General features: G+C 37.0%; 1 protein-coding gene across 1 annotated transcript; it reads left to right on the forward strand.

Moving 5' to 3' along the window:
• The first annotated feature begins 757 nt into the window (after nucleotides 1-757).
• DDX1 (DEAD-box helicase 1) lies at nucleotides 758-20,736 on the forward strand. The gene is made up of 26 exons (XM_009095393.4): nucleotides 758-850; nucleotides 2,759-2,810; nucleotides 3,567-3,630; nucleotides 4,139-4,168; nucleotides 4,387-4,483; nucleotides 5,966-6,013; nucleotides 6,142-6,225; nucleotides 7,720-7,803; nucleotides 8,221-8,297; nucleotides 9,571-9,643; nucleotides 9,756-9,832; nucleotides 10,524-10,638; nucleotides 11,130-11,268; nucleotides 12,287-12,347; nucleotides 13,498-13,596; nucleotides 14,386-14,475; nucleotides 15,047-15,235; nucleotides 16,259-16,310; nucleotides 16,754-16,900; nucleotides 17,559-17,650; nucleotides 18,170-18,242; nucleotides 18,687-18,759; nucleotides 18,875-18,917; nucleotides 19,143-19,238; nucleotides 19,963-20,083; nucleotides 20,407-20,736. Exons 1-26 carry the CDS (start codon nucleotides 835-837, stop codon nucleotides 20,535-20,537), a joined length of 2,223 nt encoding a protein of 740 aa, XP_009093641.1. The 5' UTR covers nucleotides 758-834; the 3' UTR covers nucleotides 20,538-20,736.
• Nucleotides 20,737-21,964: the final 1,228 nt, after the last annotated feature.

The raw sequence follows: 21,964 nt of genomic DNA on the forward strand, positions 1-21,964 counted from the left end.
TAAAAAATCTCTATTTTTGTCATTTACCTGAAAACAAGCAAACGAATGATTGACAGATATAGCAAATAATAGTGAAAGAAAAGAGGCACATCAAAGGAAGATACTCCCAAAGGAATTATTAATACATGAGAAACCTTTGCAATGCAAAGCCTGGTATGAAGGGTATAAAATACCCTGCTGTATTTTTCTCTGCATGACACCAGTTTCTACACTGTAAGTTAACAGCTAGGAGGGCTCAGCAAGTTTTTAAAAAATCTTGAAACAAACCACCAGGACAAAACCAGTATTCAAATAGCAACACAGTACTCAAGAGAGCTACGTTGTCAGAGATGCTTGTTTTGGGTTTTTTTGGCCTTTGAACCAGATGTGTCTCTATCTCGTGCTGCCATGAGAAAGATGGATGCTGTGTTTCACAATGGAAAGCAGTAGGCAATGGTTTATGCTGTGCCTTGCACTTAGCAGTCGAAGGCACGATTGCCTCTTGATGTAGCTGTAGAAGCTGCACTTCTACGCTTGCAATCTCGTTTTGTTTCTTACGAAACCCCAAAGGTTCTTGGGTTTAATGTCACTAGAAGTTACCCTAGAACAAGGTGGTGCAGAATTTGAGGAAGCTTCTGTAAAACCTGGAGAATAAAGAATCCTTGTTAGTGTATATGTGACACACAGCGCGGTTTGTTTGACTCTGAGGCGCCCTGGACCCTCAGTACCCGGGGGCGCTCACGGGCCGGGGCGGAACGCGCGGCGCGGCGGCTCCTGCGCCCCCCCGGCCCCTTAAAGCAGCGGCCGGGCCGCGCGCCTGCGCCCTGCGCTGTTCGCTGCGCTCCCGGGGCGAAGATGGCGGCGTTCTCGGGTACGTGGCGCAGGGCCCGCGGCCTCTCGGCCCTGAGGGAGCCTCTCGCCTCTGCCCGCCGGCTCCCGGGCTCCCTGCGGCGCCGGGGGAAGCTCCTCGGCCGCCCTTCCAGCCTGGCCCGCGGTAGTGTGTAGGTGACCATAGGTCAGGCCGGAGGTTGCGAGGCCTGCGGGGGATGTAGGTGCCTCTCCCCGTGTCTTCGGGCTTCTGCAGGCTGTGAGAAGTGGTTATTGGAATGGTTGGTCAGGTTTTATTGCGTATGTGGCTCTAGCAAAGGGGCTGCTTAGAAGTTAGGCTCGTTCCTCATGCTGACTGCTTTTAGTAACAGAAGGTTTATCATAACTGTTCTCTCTATAGCAGTGGGTAATAATTGGCTTTTTGTAAGAGAAGCTCTGCTTGGTGGTAACGGTTTGGCAAACTATATATATCATATAAACTCTGTGTGTGGGTATAATAGTAAACTGTAATCCAAAAGCTTACTATTAAAGGAGAAAGTATCGCTCTTTGTGTCCCCTTCCCCAGGTAGATATTTGTAGAACTAGGCAGCCAGCCAAGATCAAAGTTCTGTAAAGTTTTAATGTACATGGGGTTTTTAATTTGTTCCTTTTAACTGAACTTTCTTTGTCTTATCATGGGAGGAAAATGCTGAAGCTTCTTCCCAAGATCTAGAGACCAGTTTGGATGCTAGGCAGCAGGATTAATTTGGATGTAGTTGAGGAAAATGTCATGGTGTCATTGTTTGATTAAATTATTGTATTTTATATTGATTTAAAATGTGTGAGTTGGAAGTATATGGGAAAAAATATGTATGGATTTGTTTCCAACTTAGAATTGGTAGGAATTGGTTTTGATTGCTATTGATTTTGTTGCTTGTGTGGATTGTCTACTTCTGTAGGATTGGAGTCCAGCACTTGAAGCTTTATTATTTAATAAAGCTTCCCACAATCACATTACAAATAAAACGTGTTTCTTATAGCATTTGTATTGTAGCAAGTGGAAGAATGGTCTTTGGCTGCTCACATGCACCTGCAGCAGCCCAGCTCAGTGTGTGTGCACGTGGTGCTGTGTCTGAAACCCAGCATGTGGCAGTGTAGAGGCCACTGTGTGAAACCTCTCCTTGGAAAGGTGCATGTTTAGAATTGAAGGAATTGATTTAGAGTAACCTTATGTACCCAAAGAGATGGCCAACAGATAAATTGTCATTTTGATGCTGTGCTACCAGCATTTGGGTTGGTTAGGATCCGCTTTCCTGTTGCCCATATTGAATAGCTGCAGGTTTCTTTTGTTTTCCTTTTTAAGTACAGAGGATTTGCATGTTACTCCATATTTAACTTGTGTCTGGGGTACAACCATCAGACCTTGAGATGAGTTTGCCAGAAGGGGTATCCAAGAAAAAAACTTTAAAAGGTGGATGTAATTAGTAACTTTATCAAAATCAAAGCCTTGTCTTCTTATTGTCAGGAAAGATTTGGTGAAGTTGAGTCCTTAGAGTATACAGGTTTTTTCTACTGTTTGCACCTCAGCTGTAGAAGAAGGTGGATATTTGTGATTAACAAAGTCTGTCCTGTTGCCTGCATAGGCAGTTTCCTTAAAGGTGCAAAGATAAGTACCTTGCCCTTGAAATGGTGCTCTGTTCCCAGTCTGTTCAGTTTGCTGCTGTGTCTGTACCTGCCCCTGTGCCATGTGTATGCCTGACTTACTCTGCTCTGTGTGGGCACAACTCTCAAAGCTTCCTCTGAGGAAGGGAGAATGTCTCCATTAGTGGGTGCTGGAGTGAAGGCTGCACATGCTGTTGCCCAAAAGGGTGGTTTTCCATGGTTCTGTGTAGCTGGGAGCATTGACACTTGGCAGTCTTTGGGCGATGTGAGGTTAATAACATTGCTTGATCCTTCTTTGCTTGTCTTACAGAAATGGGTGTTATGCCTGAGATAGCTCAAGCAGTGGAGGAGATGGACTGGCTGTAAGTAGGAGTGTGACAAACTCTAATTTGCCTTTCAGCAGTGTATGACGTGGTTCTTAAAGCACCTCTGCTGTCACATTAAAGCCAAGTGGATGTGTGTTGTCCTTTAACTGTCGTTGCATCTCACGTGCTTCTCTGTAGTGTGAAAGACTGAAGAATACAAGCTGTGACTGCAGCAGTAACATTTAAACTTGGGCAGGCAGAGCATGACTGCTTATGCTTAGCTTCTTCTGTTTCACAAAAGGCTCTGTGCCTCTGGTTTATTTATATGTATCATGGAATTATTGGATTAAATACTGTCACATAATTGATGCTAGTGTAGTATGTGTTTTCCAGACTGTGGTCTATGATCTTTTTTTTCAAACTTAGTGCATGTGTCAGTCTTCTAAAAAAGTTGTTATTCTTGTGTTTGGTCACTTGTTTGGCCAACATGTTTTTACTTCAGGGTTTGTTTTGAATTGTCACTGAGAAAGTTGTCAGTACAGACAAACTTAACGTATGTGGTTCTTCTCATATGAAGACAAGGAATATATAGTTAATATGGCTTTTTTTTATAGTTTAGCATAATGGTGTGAAATGTAGCACTCTTACCAAGGTGCAGCTGAATCCACTGCAAGCCAGGAGGAATAGCAGTTACCTGCTTTATCTTGCAGATGACCGTGGTTTCTGTGAATTTCTATATAAGTAAAAATTTATTTTTCTACCAATGTAGAACATTGTGGTAATGTTCTTGTGTTAATATGTTTTTTCCTGTAGGCTCCCTACAGATATCCAAGCAGAATCCATCCCGTTGATCTTAGGAGGTGGTGATGTGCTTATGGTATGTAGGCAGGATAGCCCTATTCTTAGAAATCCTGTGTCTTTCAGTTGTTGCTTGTGTGGTGAATTTTGTTCTTTCCAGGCGGGTCCATGGTTAGACTAGCTCTCCTGTCCTGCTTCAACAGAAAGTACTCTTTGAGTTACTAGTGTGTTTCTAGCTGTTCTTGCAGATGAAATCTGGGAGTATTGGGCTTATTTTTTGACTTCTTGACAGGCACTGCCCCATAAATAAGGGCTGTCTGATCTCATCCCCTCTCCTTTCGGCTGTAAATTCCTGACACAGCTCTGTATGGAACATGGCTGATACTGCCCAAGCCAGTACTGCAGTATCAATAACCTTGAAAGTATCACATTAGTATGCCTTGTTCATCATGTCTTTTATGGATCTCTGTGTTCTTCATTCCATAAGCCAAAATAATACTTCCAAAAAATAAACTTAGTTTATCAGAACAGAATTCTAGAGCTATCCTTACAGTCCTGGTAAAACTCTTGTATTTTTCTTCCTATAGGCTGCTGAAACTGGGAGTGGAAAAACTGGTGTAAGTAATCAAATTTATATTAGCAGAAAGTAAAAGTCTATAAGTGATCTCATATATGCAGAGAGAATGTTTATATGTGTTAGGCATTATTGGTGATAGTCTTTACCAACATATATGTAGGAATGTATTTCAGTATTTCTGGCTGTGGGTATTGTACCCAAAAACAAGGCTGGAAATAAGTGTATAACTTGTGGAATGAAAGTGACTTTTCATTTTAGGCTTTCAGCATTCCAGTTATCCAGATTGTTTATGAAACACTGAAGGACCAAATGGAAGGCAAGAAAGGAAAAGCCACTATTAAAACTGGAGGGGCAGGTAAGTTTTTATATATCACCCTCCTTAAATTCAAAACTGCTAACTTGTGTTGATTTTGTCCCTTTTAAAAGTAAAGTTACCCTGCCATTAGGTAAGTATTTTTTCCATAATTTGTAAATAGGAATAATGTAAATAGAATATCATCATTCAGTGTTTTATTAAACAGAAAATATAAGTTTACTGGTGGAATCATGGGGAGAACTGGTGTGCCTGTGACTGCAGACTCTTAGTAATAGTCTTGTTTTCAGCTTGAGGCTGGCTGATCCACACCTGGCTTTCCAGTGTTCTTCTGAAAGCCATACTAGGTTAATGCCTTGCAAGATGTGAAGTGGTGGTGGTGTCCACCTCAAAAGAAGGAGTTAAAAAATATCTTTCTGTTGCAGGATTAGGTGAGACCAGCTATGACACCATGAAGTTGGTTTGGGCCTCTTAAGTGAGCTTGAGCAGAAAGCTCTTCTAGGCTCAAACATATTATTGTGTGGCTGGGATAACAGTATAAGATCTTTCAATTCTGTTGTGCTGAGTAGAGCTGTTGTGTTGCTTTTGGCCCCTGCCTAGGTTTGGAATTGAATAATTGATATTTTCTTTCTTCTAGTAAACATTGAATTGAGCAGGAAATGTATAGGGCTGGAACTCAGCTATATAAAGTGGTTTGTAACCGTGATAATATCCTCACAGTATTTGAGAGTCTTTATTTATTTATTTATTTATGCATCCATTTAATTAGGCTTGGAACTGTAAAACCAATAACCATGTCCAGTCTGTGGTACTGATAAGATTGGGATTTATATAAGTGAACAGTATTTGCACAAACAACGCTCCGAAGATGTTATAGAAGTTGTCATCATTGTAACTACTGCTACATTGGTGACAGTAAAATCAGCTTTAAAATAAGTCAAAATTAAATCCTCCTTGAGAGAATGTAGTATGAATACACAAATACACTCAGTAAACCTAATTGAAATGATATCTGTTTTTTTTAATCATGTATAGATTTTGTTACAACATGTTGTTGGGCATATGAAAAACAAAGTCAGAAATTCTGTGTGCATGTATCTTAGCTCCTTAGTAATGACATTTTAACTTACAGCCTGAAAAACACTTTAATGTAAGCTTGGAACAGAAATGGCAGATAATGCATTTCAATTTGTTGTTCTTAATGTAGTTTAGGGTATTTTCTATCTGAATTTGATTGTGATTGTGTGAAACTGCCTTATTTTATAAAAGTCTTCATTGTTTGCCGTTGCATTTTTAAGTAACTTAATTGGTGTTCTTAATGGAATAGAATCCCTTTGCATTAAGCATTTTTGCCCCTCCTTTGGATTGTAGGCCTTCATTTGAGTTTATACGAATTTCATTGAAACAAAGCTATTACCCCAGAAAATTAAGCCAAACACTGTAGAAACAATTTGAATTTCTAATTGGAGTTTTTCAGGCTTGCTTTGTTGATTGCCTTTTTCTGTTATTGTCTTTCAAACTTAGTGCTCAATAAATGGCAAATGAACCCCTATGACAGAGGATCAGCTTTTGGTGAGTTGTCCTGCTGTTCACTTGAGGACTTTTGCTTGGTAAAAAAGTCTAGAGGAAGGAATGCATGAAGTTTTCTTTTAAAAGCAGTTAGGCAATTTCTTTAACTAAAACTGTCTTGTAATTTTCAGCAATTGGATCGGATGGTTTGTGTTGTCAAAGCAGAGAGATAAAAGAATGGCATGGATGCAGAGCAACCAGAGGAGTGACTAAAGGTACATATAAAGTGATGTGTTTTGAATACTCTTCCAGAAAAGTTTCATCTGTAATGCCTGCTTGTCAGCCATTGTTAATGTAGGTGGTTGCATTAAAAATTTTCTATCCATCTGACCAAATTTAGTAGCTTAAGACTCGGAAATGACAAATACCTCTGTTTTGTTCTGCTTGTGTTGTAAATTTTATATGTCACACTCCTTAAATTCAAAACTCTGTTAACTTGTGTTGATTTTGTCACTTTTAAAAGTAAAGTGAACCTGCCATTAGATAAGTATTTTTTCCATAATTTGGGATAATATAAATAGAATATCATAATTCGGTGTTTTATTAAACAGAGAATATAAATTTACTGGTGGAATCATGGGAAGAACTGATAGGCAACTGATAGTGATGCCTGAAAGTCGAACAAGATCTTCCCAAACAACCTTAAAATTATAATAGAAAAGCAAATGTTTAGTTGAAAGCCTTCAGTGCACAATATGGTGAAAACCATACCCTGAATTAGAGTCCTACAATTTTATAAGATTGGGCAGTTAGAATATCCAACCAGTATTGTCCAGTTAGAGGAGCAGTTGGTTAGGTAATCCTCCCCCCGGATTCTGCCCCATTGGAGTTCTTCCCCTGGTCCTCTGACTCTTACCTTTATTATGTCTACAACATGTGATACAAAATAAAATGTCCTTGGTAAACTAACAAGCAAGAATAAACAAAACTTCTAAGAATGTATCAAAGAGTTTGTTCACTGTGATAAGGAGAGTTGAAAAAGTTATAGAAGTTTACTCAAAGTTATACCTAGGAGTTTAACAGTCTACTAAGCTACAAATACATGAAGTATACATAGAAAGCTAAAAATCTTCAGGCATCAATAAGAGACTGAGTTGCAGGAGGCAGAATCATAAATAATATTCATCAGAATGCATTTTTTTAGGAAATGGCTATGCACGCTGTACTTTGTTTCTTCACAGACTTTATGCAGATGTGCAAAAATTTCATGGTTCTCTGGCTGTAGCAGTAGTTGAGAGGCAAACCCTAACACTTGAGTCGGAAGCAGAGTCATCCTGATACTCCAGTGGTTCTGGGACATGTTCAGAAAGACCCTAAACAATATCCTGTAATGGGGTCTGTGTGTGCCTAACAGCCAGCTGGATGTTCTTCAAGTGGCCCAAGGAGTTGTTGATGCTGGGGCATGCTAGTGGTCTCGTACTGATTCAGCAGAGCCTTGTGTCCTGAGTTTATCAGTTCCTATGCATTGAGTAGGACCACTTCTCTCTTGACACTCCTTTGGAGCCTTTCACTCAGTGTGTACTTTGTATCTTTTGCCTGCTCTTTCTTCATTCCACACATAGGTATACACATAACCTTTTCACACAAACGCAGAGCAGGGGATTTCATGACACTTTTAGCAGGCCTGGGATGTTAGGTTGGAAGTAGCAAGACTGAACCACCTTAATGAATTTGGGTATTGCATTAGATCCTTTCTTTTTCTTTTAAAGGGAAATACTACTATGAAGTTTCCTGTCATGATCAAGGCTTGTGCAGAGTCGGTTGGTCGACTATGCAGGCTTCACTAGATCTGGGTGAGTTTCCTTTGGAAGAATCTATAGGTAGTTTTTATATTGACATGTAATGGGTGGAGTGCTGTTCTAGTGTTGCAGAGAATGGAGTCCTTGGGAAGGATCCCAATACTGGAGAGTTGAAAATGTTTTGTATAAGTATTTTACTTCCTGAATGGGGAAGTCTTTGGTGGTGGCAGTGTTTTCTGCCTTGTCTTTTTTTTTTTTTTTTTTTTTAAAGAAGATGACTGGACACTGGTAAAATCGATAAATGTATTGCTGCAAAAGTACTAGTTTGGTGTATATCCAGGTCAGAAATCTGTAGTTAGCACTGTGTATTATTTGTTAATGTGATAGTGTTGGAAATTTTCGTTGCTAATACCAAAAGGAAAAAGCATAACCTGTCAACCAAAAGATAAAAGCCTATTGTCTTGTCTTCAGGCACTGATAAATTTGGCTTTGGATTTGGTGGCACTGGTAAGAAATCTCACAACAAACAATTTGACAGCTATGGTGAGGTAAGCTTGAATTGCATTTGGTAGAAATATTATTAAAAGTTCTGCATGTTAGTTTTGTGCTGTTCCAGTCAATTGTCTTTTGAAATAGTGCTCACTGCTAAGGGAGGCTCACTGGGCAAAAGGCCAACGAAACATTGAAGCATTTTTGCATAAAATCTTATTAAAAGATTAAACAAAAGCATTTGTAAGCTTGAGACATGATAGTAGTTATGCTGCAATTATATTGACTCTTATTTAGAAGTTAAGATTTTGCTGTGTGTTACAGTCTAAAAGTTAACTGATCTCTTGAGATTTGTCTTGACTTACCTCATCTTTAGCTTGAATAAATCAACCCATATGTATACACTGGGAACGTGCAAGTGGGGGCATCGTACTCTGTTTACTAGAAGTTAAAATGAAGTAATTTCACAACTCTGTAATCTGTCAAAATGCATTATTAATTGCTGCCAAGACATAATTGGAGTGCACTACTTCTGGCTATTGAGTTGGGTTTGCCATTACCTTAATGTACACTTCTGAAGTATCTGCTGGGAATATCTATAATGGTTTTTGTATAGTGTAGCAGTAGAATTGAGATGTTTAAACATAAATAAATGAGCACTGAAGCAGAGACACAAGTCTTTTTGTGCTAATAATAACTCAATGTCATAAAACCTGCAACTTTTATGACTACTGTAGCTTGTTTAATAGTGTCTCCTGAGCTGTTGATTAGAAGCACTTAATAATATTTAAATGTTATTGAATACCTCTAAAATTAGCAGATCTCAAGATACTAAAATAAAGCACTTAAGTATACATAACATGCATATAGTGTCATCTTCAAGAGTTAGTCTTTTATTATAGTCAAAATACAGTTTTCTGATGTCATGTTTGGTGTTCTAAGCTTAGATTTACATTGGCGAATAAATATGTGACTAATGTGCTTTTCCATAATGCAGAACACTTCCAGGTAAATGACTTAAATGACTCAAAGTGTATCATTGTCATTGTGTTTGGTTTTTGAAGTAAATTTAAAGCAGTAATAAATGTTTAAATATCTGAGATCAATTGGGCAGTTTACTGAAGACTTGAAATCAAATAAAAATATGTGTTCTATTTACAACGGTCTGACTGAAATAAATTGAACCTGCTTGACTTCTCTCAAAATTCAGCATTTGTTAGGGAGAGGTGAGAAAACTAAAAGCTGACAGAATATAAGCACTAAGTCATCTTAATGCCCTGAAAATGTCTTACCTTCACAAACCTTTTTTTTGTTTTGTTTTGTTTTTTGCAGGAATTCACTATGCATGATACAATTGGCTGTTACCTAGACACAGAAAAAGGACAAATAAAATTTTCTAAAAATGGTAGGTTTTATTCTCTTTCTTTGGAATCTTATTTGGATGCTTTCACTGGTGGGGAGGGAGGGGGAGGAATGCACACGCTTGCAGAGTCTGACTGAACCAACCCTACTTGCAGGGAAGGACCTTGGCCTTGCTTTTGAAATCCCACCACATATAAGGAACCAAGCACTTTTTGCAGCTTGTGTACTGAAGGTAACAGCAATATTGCAGATGTCCAAGATTATTATAATTTTTCTGGGTTTGTTAATGAGCTACTCAAGTATAAAATTTACTTAGCTACTTACAGTTCCTGCAGTTGTGCATGTAAAATCAGTTTTCTTCAGTTTACCAGTATTCACTACTAAAGTAATAATGTTTGTGTTAGCTTTGAGTACCAGTTAAGCTAAATGTTTTAATTCAAATTTTAATCTTGAATTTGTAAGTAGAATAGCATAGATAACTAATTCCTATTAACAGTGCTATGTTGTGTGTATTGAACTGTGGAATACTGCCATTCGACTGATACAAGCAAATAGCTTGGAAGTCAAATAGCCTGTTTCATTCATTCTGAACTCTTAACATTACTGTAAGGTAGTACTATGTCTTTCTGAGTTAGTCTTCTTGAGTCCATCTCTCAAGCAGTAGAGATTTTAGCAAAAACTTTCAATGGTTAGAGAAATGTACAATTTCAGAAAAAAAATCTTTGTTTTTTTTTGTTGGCTTTTTTCTGTGAGTTTTGTTGGGGTTAAGTTCCAGCAAACTTGGGGAAGAGGAATGTATGAAATGGGAAAAGAAAATACCTTGCCTATCTCCTTGTTGATGTGTTTTTTTCATTACTGAATTGTTTCTCATTTTATGTGGTCTCTTGAATCTGTGTGTATGACACAATTTTGTTGAAACCTAGAATGCCGAATTGAAATTCAATTTTGGTGAAGAAGATTTCAAGTTTCCACCAAAAGATGGCTATGTTGGCCTTTGCAAGGCTCCTGAGGGTAGTGTTGTAAAATCACAACACTCAGGTAGGTTAGATTTTTAAAAACTTCTCTTGTTTCTATATTCAGGTCGTGTTACTGAGTATCTTTGGATCCCTTTAACTGTGATCAGAAAGATCTTAAATACTGCAATAATGAACATATACTGATGATTTTTTTGAAACTATACCAGATTTTCTTACTGTTAAACCACCAATAGTCTTTAATATTTTGAATTTAGAAGTACCTCAGATAAAAGAAGTCCAGCTAAGTTTTTCAACAGTGTTATTGTAAAAATGTGTGAGTCTTTATGCCCCACAATAGAATAGGTTATCCTGCATGGGCCAGTACACCCACTTGTAAGTTCTGAACATTATTCTGAAGTTACTCATAATTGAGAGAGCAATTACATCACCTTTCAATGGAGCATTTAGAGTTACTAGATTTTAATTACTAATGGAAGATCCAGATCTGTTTCCAGTAAAAAATTCCAGAATAGGAATGTAGTTTGTCTTAATGGTGATTTTTTTGCCTCTTAGGAAATGCACAAGTGGTTCAAGCACAGAACCTTCCAAATGCTCCAAAAGCATTGATTGTAGAACCATCAAGAGAGCTGGCAGAACAAACTTTGAACAATGTGAAGCAGTTCAAAAAATATGTTGATAATCCCAAATTAAGGTATTAGTGAATTTGTTAGTTACATTTATGCTGTTTTCCATGGTTGTAACTTCATGGGGAGATGGGGGGTAGGTTCCACTTTGTAACTAAGTGAACTGTAATTTGCAGTGCTGCTGATAATATTAATATCAGTAATAACCTGCTACCAACCAAACTTCTGGTTGTGCAACTACAGTTAGACCACTTAGAGGTTTTTGGTATGTTTTATCCCTGGACTGCCTTTTTCTCGTACAACAAATTTGGTGGGTAGGGTTTTTTTTTCAATTATCACTGATAACTAGTCTGATACTTCACATGCTTCTCTTGACTAAAAACATTATCTGCTTACTGCCTTTGTTTCCTAAACATTTTCCTATGCTCCATCTCTCTCTACCCCCTCATTTTCTTTATTTTTCATCTCCATCAAATAGTTATAGACAGGGTCTGCTCTTTTTAATTAATGTGCTTACAGGACAAATTATCATAGAGGTGCAATTCTGAAAAATGAATCATCCATAAGTTGCTTTGGGTTTATGCTGTCTCTGCTTTGACTGTGCTTCTAAAACTTAAACATTTCCCAGTTCTAAACTGCAGTCTGTTTGTAAGAGTTCATTTGCTAGAATTGCTGGGACTAAGCAGTAGGAATGGGCAAGTTACAATGAAAGATTAATTTAGTTTACTGTTTGCATTTCTGACTTTCTGACACAGGAAAATTTATTGAACTAAGTTACATTATTTTGAGATTTTTAAGAAACATTTTTTGTAAGATTAAATTTGTTAAGGTGCTCATTTGCCTAATACAACAGTGATAAAGTAATCACATTCAAATACAATTTGGTAACAAAATTTCCAATTGAAGTACACTACGTGTGAAAGTATGAGTTTCAAAATGAATTTTTTCTATTATTTTGTTCTTGAAATTACTGTTCAGAGCTGTTAATTGTCAGCTATCAAGAAAAACGTGTCTGAAGACTGATTCTAAGTAGACATTCTGAATATAATAAATGGGTAAATGTTGAATATATTGATGTAATTTTAGGGAACTGCTTATTATTGGTGGAGTTGCTGCAAGAGATCAGCTCTCTGTACTGGAACAAGGTGTAAGTTTTATTTTTTTCATATGATTTATTAGTTTGGGTTCCAAGTAATTTATGATGTTGTTAGAGGATATTAATGGTGGCAATTAATGTAATTAGATTAGTAAACGTGTTAAAAAGAAAATGTACAATTGGTCGGAAGCTCATGTTGCACCAGTCTAGCAGTTGTTCCTTTATTTCCATGTCAATACAAGTACCTCTGCTACTTAGTCAAGTTCTGTTGGAGCCTGAGTGCTCCTGAAGATCTTAAAATAAAGGTGTAATTGTTTGCCATTTGTCCTTAACCAACAAGACAGTTTTCCTGCTAACTTCTGTTTTTGTGAAAAAGAATAGTCTGCAGTTATCAAGATGAACCTACACTATAAACCAGTCCTATATAGAAGGAAGTGATCTGGTTTCAGCATCATGGAATGTACAATCTATTCAGTCACACTGTAGGGAGAACAGAGGCACAGGCCATGTTTTTTATTTAAGACTCACTTTTGGAAGTGAAAGCACATCACTATTGATAAATTTTCTAGTGGTTTTAGCTGCCAAAATAAAAATTTTGTGTTAAGCCTACTTGAACTGGAAGATTATGCGACTTCCATGTGAATGCTAAGTTCTTCATTGTGTACCTTTCTGTCTGGCAAAAATTGAAGTTATTTCTATGGTTGATAGAATTTGTATCCTTCCACCATGAGAAAAATTTGAAAAAAAAGTTGAAAAACAAATCTGTTTGTTGGCTTTTCATAACAAGATTACACGGCTTGGGGTTCAGGGAAGGAAAAAAGGGGCATGGCACTTCCCAAATAAGGGAAGGCTTCCTCCCTACAGTAGAGTCTGCTAATGAAATGACTGTAGAACCAAAATGCAGGTTGCCCAGAGAGGAGGTTGTAGGATCCCTTTCCAGAAGGGTACTGAAAATTGTATTAGGCAGCTACCTAAAGTAACTTAGAAATTGATCTTGATTTGCGTGTGAAGGTCGGGAGTGGAGACCAGATAATCTAAAGAGATCCCTCAGACTCAAATTACTCTAGGATTTTATGAAGTTATAATTAATAGAAGATAAAGCATTATGCTGATAATTGTTTCATAATGTTTAGCTTATATAAAACTTTTCATGTCTCTGGTTAGTTACAGGACCAATTCATACTCTTTATGTACTTCACAGGTGGATATTGTTGTTGGAACTCCTGGAAGGCTGGATGACCTGGTCTCAACAGGGAAGATTAATTTATCTCAAGTTAGATTCCTGGTTCTGGATGAAGCTGTATGTAGAGAAATAAGAGTTATTCAAATTCTGTTCTTAAATGCAATATGCTATTTGCAAAAAAGTGAAACATAATTCACTTTTTTGAATTATGTTGATAATTCAAAAAAGTGAATTTGATACTTCAGTGGAAGTATCAAATTCAGTGGATACTGAATTTGATACTTCCACTGAAGTATGAAATTCACTTTTGATAAAGTGAATTTGATAATTCAGTGGAACAGTTAGATACCTATAGACTGTTCCCCCTTAATCCTGTAATTGTTCACAACCAAAGTAACCTACTTCTTTTTTTTCCCCACCCTCCTAGCCTCTCTGTTAAATCTGTTTAGAATTTTTCTGATAGGAAAATGTATTTCAAATTATATTTACAAGGTACTGAAGTCTGTCCCTGCTACTGCAGGGAGCTTGAAGGACAAAGACAAAATATAAGTTTTAGTTAACCCAGCAGGTCTTGAAGCCAGTGGATGTTGTACTCAATATTCTGTGAAAGAAGGGCATCTCTCTTATCTGTTGTAGTACATGTGAATATTCACAAAGATCAAATGCCTTGGGGTGTTAGCTAGGAGTAGCTGCTGAGCTTGTCAGCAACTATAAAGTGCTCCATATTTTTACTGGGTTTTTTTTCTCCTTAGTAATAATATCCCTGCCATGCATTGACCTGTCCAGCTAATTAAAAGCAAGAACTTCTGAGACTAGGAATGTATTGCTTAGCTAACTCAAGTATAAAGACTGAGAAATGAGAGAGAAGATTTGCAGCTTCATCTCTTTTGTTTCATCCCCACACAGGATGGCCTTCTCCTCCAAGGTTATTCAGATTTCATAAACAGGATCCATAGTCAAATTCCTCAGATAACCTCAGATGGAAAGAGACTTCAGGTATAAAATATCTGTGGTTTGGGGTTTTTTTTTGTTGGTTTGTTTTGTTTGCTTAAATGTTTTTGGGGGTGTGTGGTGTGGTCTGCTTTCAGTTGTTGACTGTTATTTGGCATAGAGCATGCTTCTTTGGAGTTCCTAAAAGCTCTTGTCCAAAACTAACATGTGTTCAGTGAGTTCAGTAATTGCCTGTGAAAATATTTTTAGCATTCTAGATGTTGAAGCCTAGTGTTCAGCAGTTTTTAAATTTATTTTGAATTATTTATATATATATCTAGCAAACATGACTGGACACATACTCTATGATTTCTAAAATACTAATAATCTTGATTCATCAGCTTTCAATAGTTTTGCATTCTTCTTACTAATTTTTTGGGTTGCTGTAACAAAATAGTTGAGTGACTTATTTAGTGTCCTGATTCTTGCCAACTGAGTGTTTCCTGTTATGAGGAGATTCAAACACTTTCTGTTTTGCTGCATTATGCTTTTCAACTACATAACCTTCATCCAGTTCTACTCCCACCTTTTTGGACTGGGAGGATCTTATCTTCAGTGGATCTTCTCTTATTTTCAGGTGATTGTGTGCTCTGCAACACTGCATTCTTTTGATGTGAAAAAACTATCTGAAAAAATCATGCATTTTCCTACCTGGGTTGATTTGAAAGGAGAAGATTCTGTCCCTGAAACTGTACACCATGTAGTTGTGCCTGTAAATCCAAAAACGGATAAACTCTGGGAAAGGCTCGGCAAGAATCATATCAGAGTAAGTGAAAATTGAGGTTATTTGTCCATGTTTACTTATTTAACCTTCAGAACATGGCCCTAATATTGAAGGATCTTTGCTGGCTATTGAAACAGCTTAATCTGAAGTGGTTTGTTCCATGGTAGTCAGCATCATATCAGTGGTGTCATAAGACTTTTTCTGGACAGCTCAGTGTTACAAACATGGCTGAGGAGGAGCTTAATAGAGTAACAGTCTGATTTTCACTAGACAGCAATGGCATTGTGCTTTTTCACTCATTTCACAGCTAATGGTCCGTGACCTAACTGTACTTAGTATCTCTTTTCTGACTTGGCAGGAGGGAATAAACCTGCCAAGATGGATCATTCTGTAAGGTAGCTCTGTCTCCAACCCATGTGAGATGAGCAGTTTTTACAGGAATGGATTTCTTATCAGATTGCATTTGAGAGTCCAGATTCTACATTCACCTGACACCTATTCACGTGAGAAGGTGTTGGTTGGTCTTTAGTATTTGAGTTCTGAATAACCTGGAACCATATTTTGTTCTTGGCAACTCTGATGCAATTACAAATCTGTTGTTTTCTTTATCTTTCTTTATCTTTGGAACGTCTGTTTGTCATGTATTAGTACCTTTTCATTAAGTCTTAGTGTGAGTTTATTTCTTTTGGATTTTAAGTTTATATCTGATTCAACCTAGCATAGGGAAAAAGAGAAGGAATTACTATTCATGTGATTTATCCATATTTTACAAAATCTTTTTATTCTGATTTTTTTGGGTGTTTTCAACTCTTCACTTTGTTCAAAGGTGTTTCCAGTGACTACATAAATAGTTTTATTGCCCTTTTTTATGAATAAATTTTGTGTGCTTAAGCACAAGACTTTCCTTTAGCTAAGGGTAGGTAAACTTGGCTGGTGGGAGAACAGAATGTTAAGATTACTTCTAAACTTTTGTTTCTTCCTAGTTACAAGTTAATGGAGTAAAGTATTTCTCTGTGAAGAGTGGACTACTGACTTGGGGGGCTTTTTTGTTTGTGTTTTTCCTAGACTGATGAAGTACATGCAAAAGACAATACACGACCTGGCGCTAACACTCCAGGTAAAGAGAAGCACTAAGAAATCATGACATTTTTGTAAATGTCTTGAATTAAAGGTGAATTGTAGTAGATACTGGCCTTGAGTCATGTTCCTCCAAAATTTTATTTCTATATTTTCATAGTCTTGAAGAGAAATGTGTTTCTGTAACTGGGAATTGGGAAAGAGAGTTGAATATATTATTTTGCAGATTTTTAGACAAGTGTTTGTTGGTGTCTATAAGAAACCTGAAACTTCTGAGTGCTTTTATTCTTCCTGTGTTGTATTACCTTGGAGCCCAGAAACATAGAAGGGAGAGGTAGATACTGAAGGTTTAACTTACTTGCTCTAATAGTAAAAGTTTAACTGTCAACTTGAAGGCTAGAGAACTTTCCAAACATATGCAGTTCAAAGGTTCTCCATGTTTTTAAACAATTTGAGTGAAATAACTCCTTTATTTTTATTTAGAAATGTGGTCTGAAGCTATTAAAATTCTAAAAGGAGAATACACTGTTCGAGCAATCAAAGAGCACAAGATGGATCAAGCCATTATCTTCTGCAGGACTAAAATAGACTGTGATAATATGGAGCAATACTTCATCCAGCAGGGTGGAGGTAATGTTTTCATGTCAGCTTTACTCAGCTCACTTTTCTCACTTCTATGTTTTTTCCACACCAAATTTGTATGATAGAGTTCACCAATACTGAGACACAGCACAAATAAAATCGTGCTTCAGTTTTTAGATTTTAGACATACTGATTGGGCATAAAATTCAGAGTTTTGTAGCAGGCAGCTGCAGGGGTGCCCTTTGTGAAAGAAAACAATGAACTGTCTTGTACCTGTTCCAGATAGTTCTGAAATGGATGGAAACCCATCATGCACCAAAATTTGAACGAGTGAGAAGATACATGGTGCCTCTGCTGAAACATGCTAGTAAAATTGAGAGTTGATAAGGGGAAGAAACATGGGAAGAGATGTTCACACCTAAAAAGACATAGGAGAAATGTGGAAGAAACACAGGAACTGTGAAAGGGATGTGTGAGGAGAAAGGTGAAGATGTGAGCATTTGTAGAAATGAGGAAATTTAAAGCAGGAAGGAGTAAGGAAAAATGCCTGCACAGGTGCCCTCTTGGGAGGAGGGAGAAACTATGTTTTACTGCTTGTCTTGTGTATTTTTTCCCACCCCAATGCCTGTGAAATTTTTTTCCAGTTCTATATGGTTCTGTGTCATAGCTTATATGTGATGTTATTAATGCATATAAATTCTTTCAGGCCCTGATAGGAAGGGACATCAATTCTCATGTGTCTGTCTGCATGGTGATAGAAAACCTCAAGAAAGAAAGCAAAACCTGGAAAGATTTAAGGTGATGCAGCAGATCCTTGAAGGCTTTTTCCTCCAATATCTGAATTCATATGTTGATTTGTCTTCCTAGTTCTCTATTTAAATTAAATTGTATTCAAACGCTCCATGTCCCTCTTCCTGAAATTGTAGGGCACATTTTCTGTCGGTGAAAGTCTGTACTGGTAATCAGTATGACCTTTGTGAGTTTGAATTGATAGTGGGCTTACTTTGAAATAAAAACCTAACTCTAAACTCTATAGTACTTACACTGGTTTTTAAGGTCTTTAGTACTTGGTCACCTAAAAAAAAGTTTAAATTTTACAGTTTAGTTTGATTAAGCTGTCTGTGGTTTTTGCTTGCCTTATGGTGCTGGGGAAAGAAACAAGGATGTAAATTCACCAAAATATTCATGCTTTATTTGAAGTGTTCTTGAATGTACAGAGACACTTCAAGGTGAAGTGCAAAGGACTATGATTTCATTTCTTGGGATTTTGCTTTGCTGTATGTAGCACAACACTTCATTACAGCTCTCTTTTTGCAGAGAGGAGATGTCCGTTTCTTGATCTGCACGGATGTTGCTGCGAGAGGAATTGATATTCATGGTGTTCCATATGGTAAGACATAGTTTTTTAAACTTAATCTGTTGAATTGCACTGGAGCTTCAATATATTTGTGGTCCTGTCCAGTAGTTAAAATAGATATATGACCTATAGCATAATTTTAAGATGTGCAGATGAGAAAGGCTGACACTAGGCAATATTTAATTTGGTTGTTCACCATAAGTTCTCAAATACTTGATGATGTTCTGCATTTTTGGAGATCGTTAATTTGGTTTTCCATTCTTGCCAAAAAGTAATGAGGAAGAAAGCAGTTTGAGAGCGAGAGCCTTTATTGCAGGTATTGCAGGTTACACCTGTAACTGTTGTAATAAAGTGTGTACATAGACTAAGGAGAGGAATTGCAGCAATCAAAATAATATTTTAAGTGATCTCTGACCTTAGCTCATACATTAAAAAAAAAATAAAAATCTTGTGTTCTCTGTGAACTGTGTTACACAGTTATCAACGTGACACTCCCTGATGAAAAACAGAACTATGTTCATCGGATCGGGAGAGTCGGCAGAGCTGAGAGGTATGTGTGTGCTCAGAGCAGCCACCAGGTGTTCTTGATACTTGTTGTTTTGTTTCACAAGTTGGCAATAGTTACTGAAATGCATTTCTCCCTCCCTTGTCTCCTAATATTTCAGGATGGGTTTGGCAATCTCCCTTGTGGCAAAAGAAAAAGAAAAGGTAATTATACTCCAAAGCAAAGATGTACAGACATTATTTCCTGAGGTTCTGTCCCCAGCTGCTATCTGACCTTCTTATCCTGCATTGAAAAACTGCTTTTTTGTCCCTACTTAATTGAAGGAGAACATAAACAGATTCCTGAATTATTTTTCGTGCTATAATTAGTCAAAATGAATGTACTAAACTATTTCACAAAGTTTAGAGGTTGTTTTGCATTATTTCTAGGTTTGGTATCATGTATGCAGTAGTCGTGGAAAAGGGTGTTATAACACTAGGCTGAAGGAAGAAGGAGGTTGTACCATATGGTACAATGAGATGCAGGTAAGCATTTTGCTTTAAATGTTCCCCAGTTCCTCTAAAAGAATCAGGCATGAAGTTCTTGTATCACCTGTGTAGTTGAAGTAAAAATCTAGTCTTAGGGTGTTTATAACCTTTGATTCCATTTAAAGAAGAAATTAAAAGATTTTTCAAGTTACATATTCACTAAGTTGTTTAATTATAAAAACTTCTTTTAATTTTCCCGGCCAATGTTGTTGGAGTCTTCCTAATCAAAGTCTGTGAAGATTTAAAGGATGTTAATTATACACTTGTGTTTAGATGGTTTGTTGCAAAACTGTCACTTAAAACTCTAACCTGGAAATAGTTTGTCACTTAAGTAGGTTTTCATTGGGATTTGTATACCAGGTATGAATGCATGTTGAAAAGCAACATTTTGCTTCTTTCCCTGATAAAGAAGGGCAAATACACCTCATCCATGGTAAAATAAGCTTGGGCTATGAGCTCTGTTATAAAGTAGCTGCTTTCATACAAGTAGGGTAGTGTATGAAATGAAGACTTCTAGGTAGTGTAAAACCATACTGAAAATGGAAATGAATTTATGTAGTCTGAGCTAATAAAAATGTTTTAGTCTTCTGTATCTGTCACCAAATTGTTTTCTGTACCATTTGCTGTTCAAACTACTCAAATGTGACTGTTCAGAATGCTAGTTTGACTAGTCTTGGACCATAACAGTACTTAAAGACTTCTTGGGGTTTTTTTCTCTTAGTTGCTGGGGGAGATTGAAGAACACTTAAACTGCACTATTGCCCAAGTTGAACCAGACATAAAAGTACCAGTGGATGATTTTGATGGGAAAGTTACATATGGGCAGAAGAGAGCTCTGGGAGGTAAGAATGAGCTACTCTCAAGTTCCCTTGCTATGCAGTGCTCAGTTTCCTGGTTGTCTGTGTCACTACAGAATTATAGACTATAAATAAAGAAACAATACATTAGAAATAAATAATGATAAAAAGCTGCTAGCTCTTTGCTGTCTTCTGCATTTGTTACATGGAGCCTCTGGGTTGCATGAGTATGTGTATACCTGTTCTGGTTTTTTGTGCCTTTTTTTTAAATAAAGTGATTAACTCTCTGAATGACTGTGGTTGGGCATTGTTAGTTCTGCTGAAAACTGGCTTTGAACACATAATTTAGATTGTGTCTCTTTTGGCAGGTGGACTGTATAAAGGCCATGTGGATATTCTGGCACCTACAGTACAAGAGTTGGCTGCCCTTGAAAAGGAGGCTCAGACATCTTTCTTGCATCTTGGCTATCTTCCTAACCAGCTGTTCAGAACATTCTGATTGTGCCACACTGGAGAGAAGGCTTGAGTTAATAAATACTCTGCCCTGCAAATACAAAAATCCCACACTGTCTCTGAGTAGAGGTAGTTAGAAAGCTATTAAAGTTAAATATACTTCTTGCATGAGGAACAGAGTGTTCAGCACTGTTAACTTTGAGTAAGCTGTTCTCCTGATAAAATAAAACAAGTCAAAGATGAAATGGTTTTGTTTGTTTGTTTGTTTTTTTGCCGTAAAGGATTAATTTACAGAATCATTCTTTTCATGGTTTGTTAAATTACTGAAAGTACAAGGGTAGTTAGGCAAATTTGGGAGGAGAGTTTTGTATTTCTATTTATTTATATTTAAAATTATTTAATTATTTGTGTACTGTAAATTTTTAATGCTGGGCTGCATAAAGATAGATTCATATTCATTCAGACAGCTGTTTATATTTATACTAAATAAGAAAAAACCCCAGATCTCAAGTAGGTATTTGAAGCTCTTAGTTATCCTAAACCCCTACATCTAGGCTCATAACTGCAATCTGATTCTGTAGTTCCAGACTTTTCACAGTTAATGGTTCTTAAATTTCTGAAATGGGTTGTACAGTATTGCAGCAATATTGTTCCAAAGATTTCTACAATACTTTTGAGTTCATAGGGGAATACAATGCAAGTATCAAAGCATTTCATAAAACTGCAGGAAAAGCTTTTTCATGCAGCAATACAGGCTGAAGTATTTAATGCCTCTTATGCTGCTTTCAGACAGGTTGAATTTGTTCAGTTGAAGTTACTGCAGTCTGGCTTGGAATTTCTTTTTAGCTTTTTTTTTTTTCTAGTTACTCATTTAATGATAATCAGAAATTTCAGTGACTTTGCCTGCAAATTGTCATCCAAATATCTCAGGTCATTGGGAATGCCAGACACTCACAAATGCAAGTTAGCTTTTGCCTTCTTTGTGAAGTCATCTTTTCACAGAATGTTCCATCCCTTTGAAAAAGCAGTGACAATCAATTTAAACTCAGGTTGAGTAAAACATTTTTTGTAGTGTTACCCAGAGAGGGCAGACTGAGAGATCCAGGGATTGTAATAACAAACATAGATTTCTCATTAATTTAAACAAAGTATTGCAATTAGTGATATTACTTGATCCCAAGGAGAAGGAAGGTTATATGGGATGCTTTTCATTAGAACTTGGGAAGAAAAGTTCTATTGTGTTTGCGTTGGTCTTGTCAGAATAAAGTAATGAAATTTGTCAATCCTAAATCAATCAAAATTAATTTATTGCAATGCCTAAAATCATTTAGGTGCAGAAGGAATTAGATCATTCATGTTTCCCAGTTGAAGCTGAGATTAAAATCAGTTTCAGCTAGTTTATACATATATCTTGGGAAATATTTTTAAATCACAGGGAAATTGTGGATAAATGGAATCAGTTTTGGGATCATT

Source organism: Serinus canaria, chromosome 3, assembly GCF_022539315.1.
Source record: "Serinus canaria isolate serCan28SL12 chromosome 3, serCan2020, whole genome shotgun sequence".
NCBI classification, from domain to species: Eukaryota; Metazoa; Chordata; class Aves; order Passeriformes; family Fringillidae; genus Serinus; species Serinus canaria.

What these genes read in the sequence shown, in the direction of transcription:
- DDX1 (XM_009095393.4), top strand. An exon ending in TCCTGGTTCTGGATGAAGCT is followed by an intron (nt 13,597 to 14,385) that starts GTATGTAGAGAA and finishes ATCCCCACACAG; the next exon opens with GATGGCCTTCTCCTCCAAGG. An exon ending in AAAACCTGGAAAGATTTAAG is followed by an intron (nt 17,651 to 18,169) that starts GTGATGCAGCAG and finishes CTCTTTTTGCAG; the next exon opens with AGAGGAGATGTCCGTTTCTT.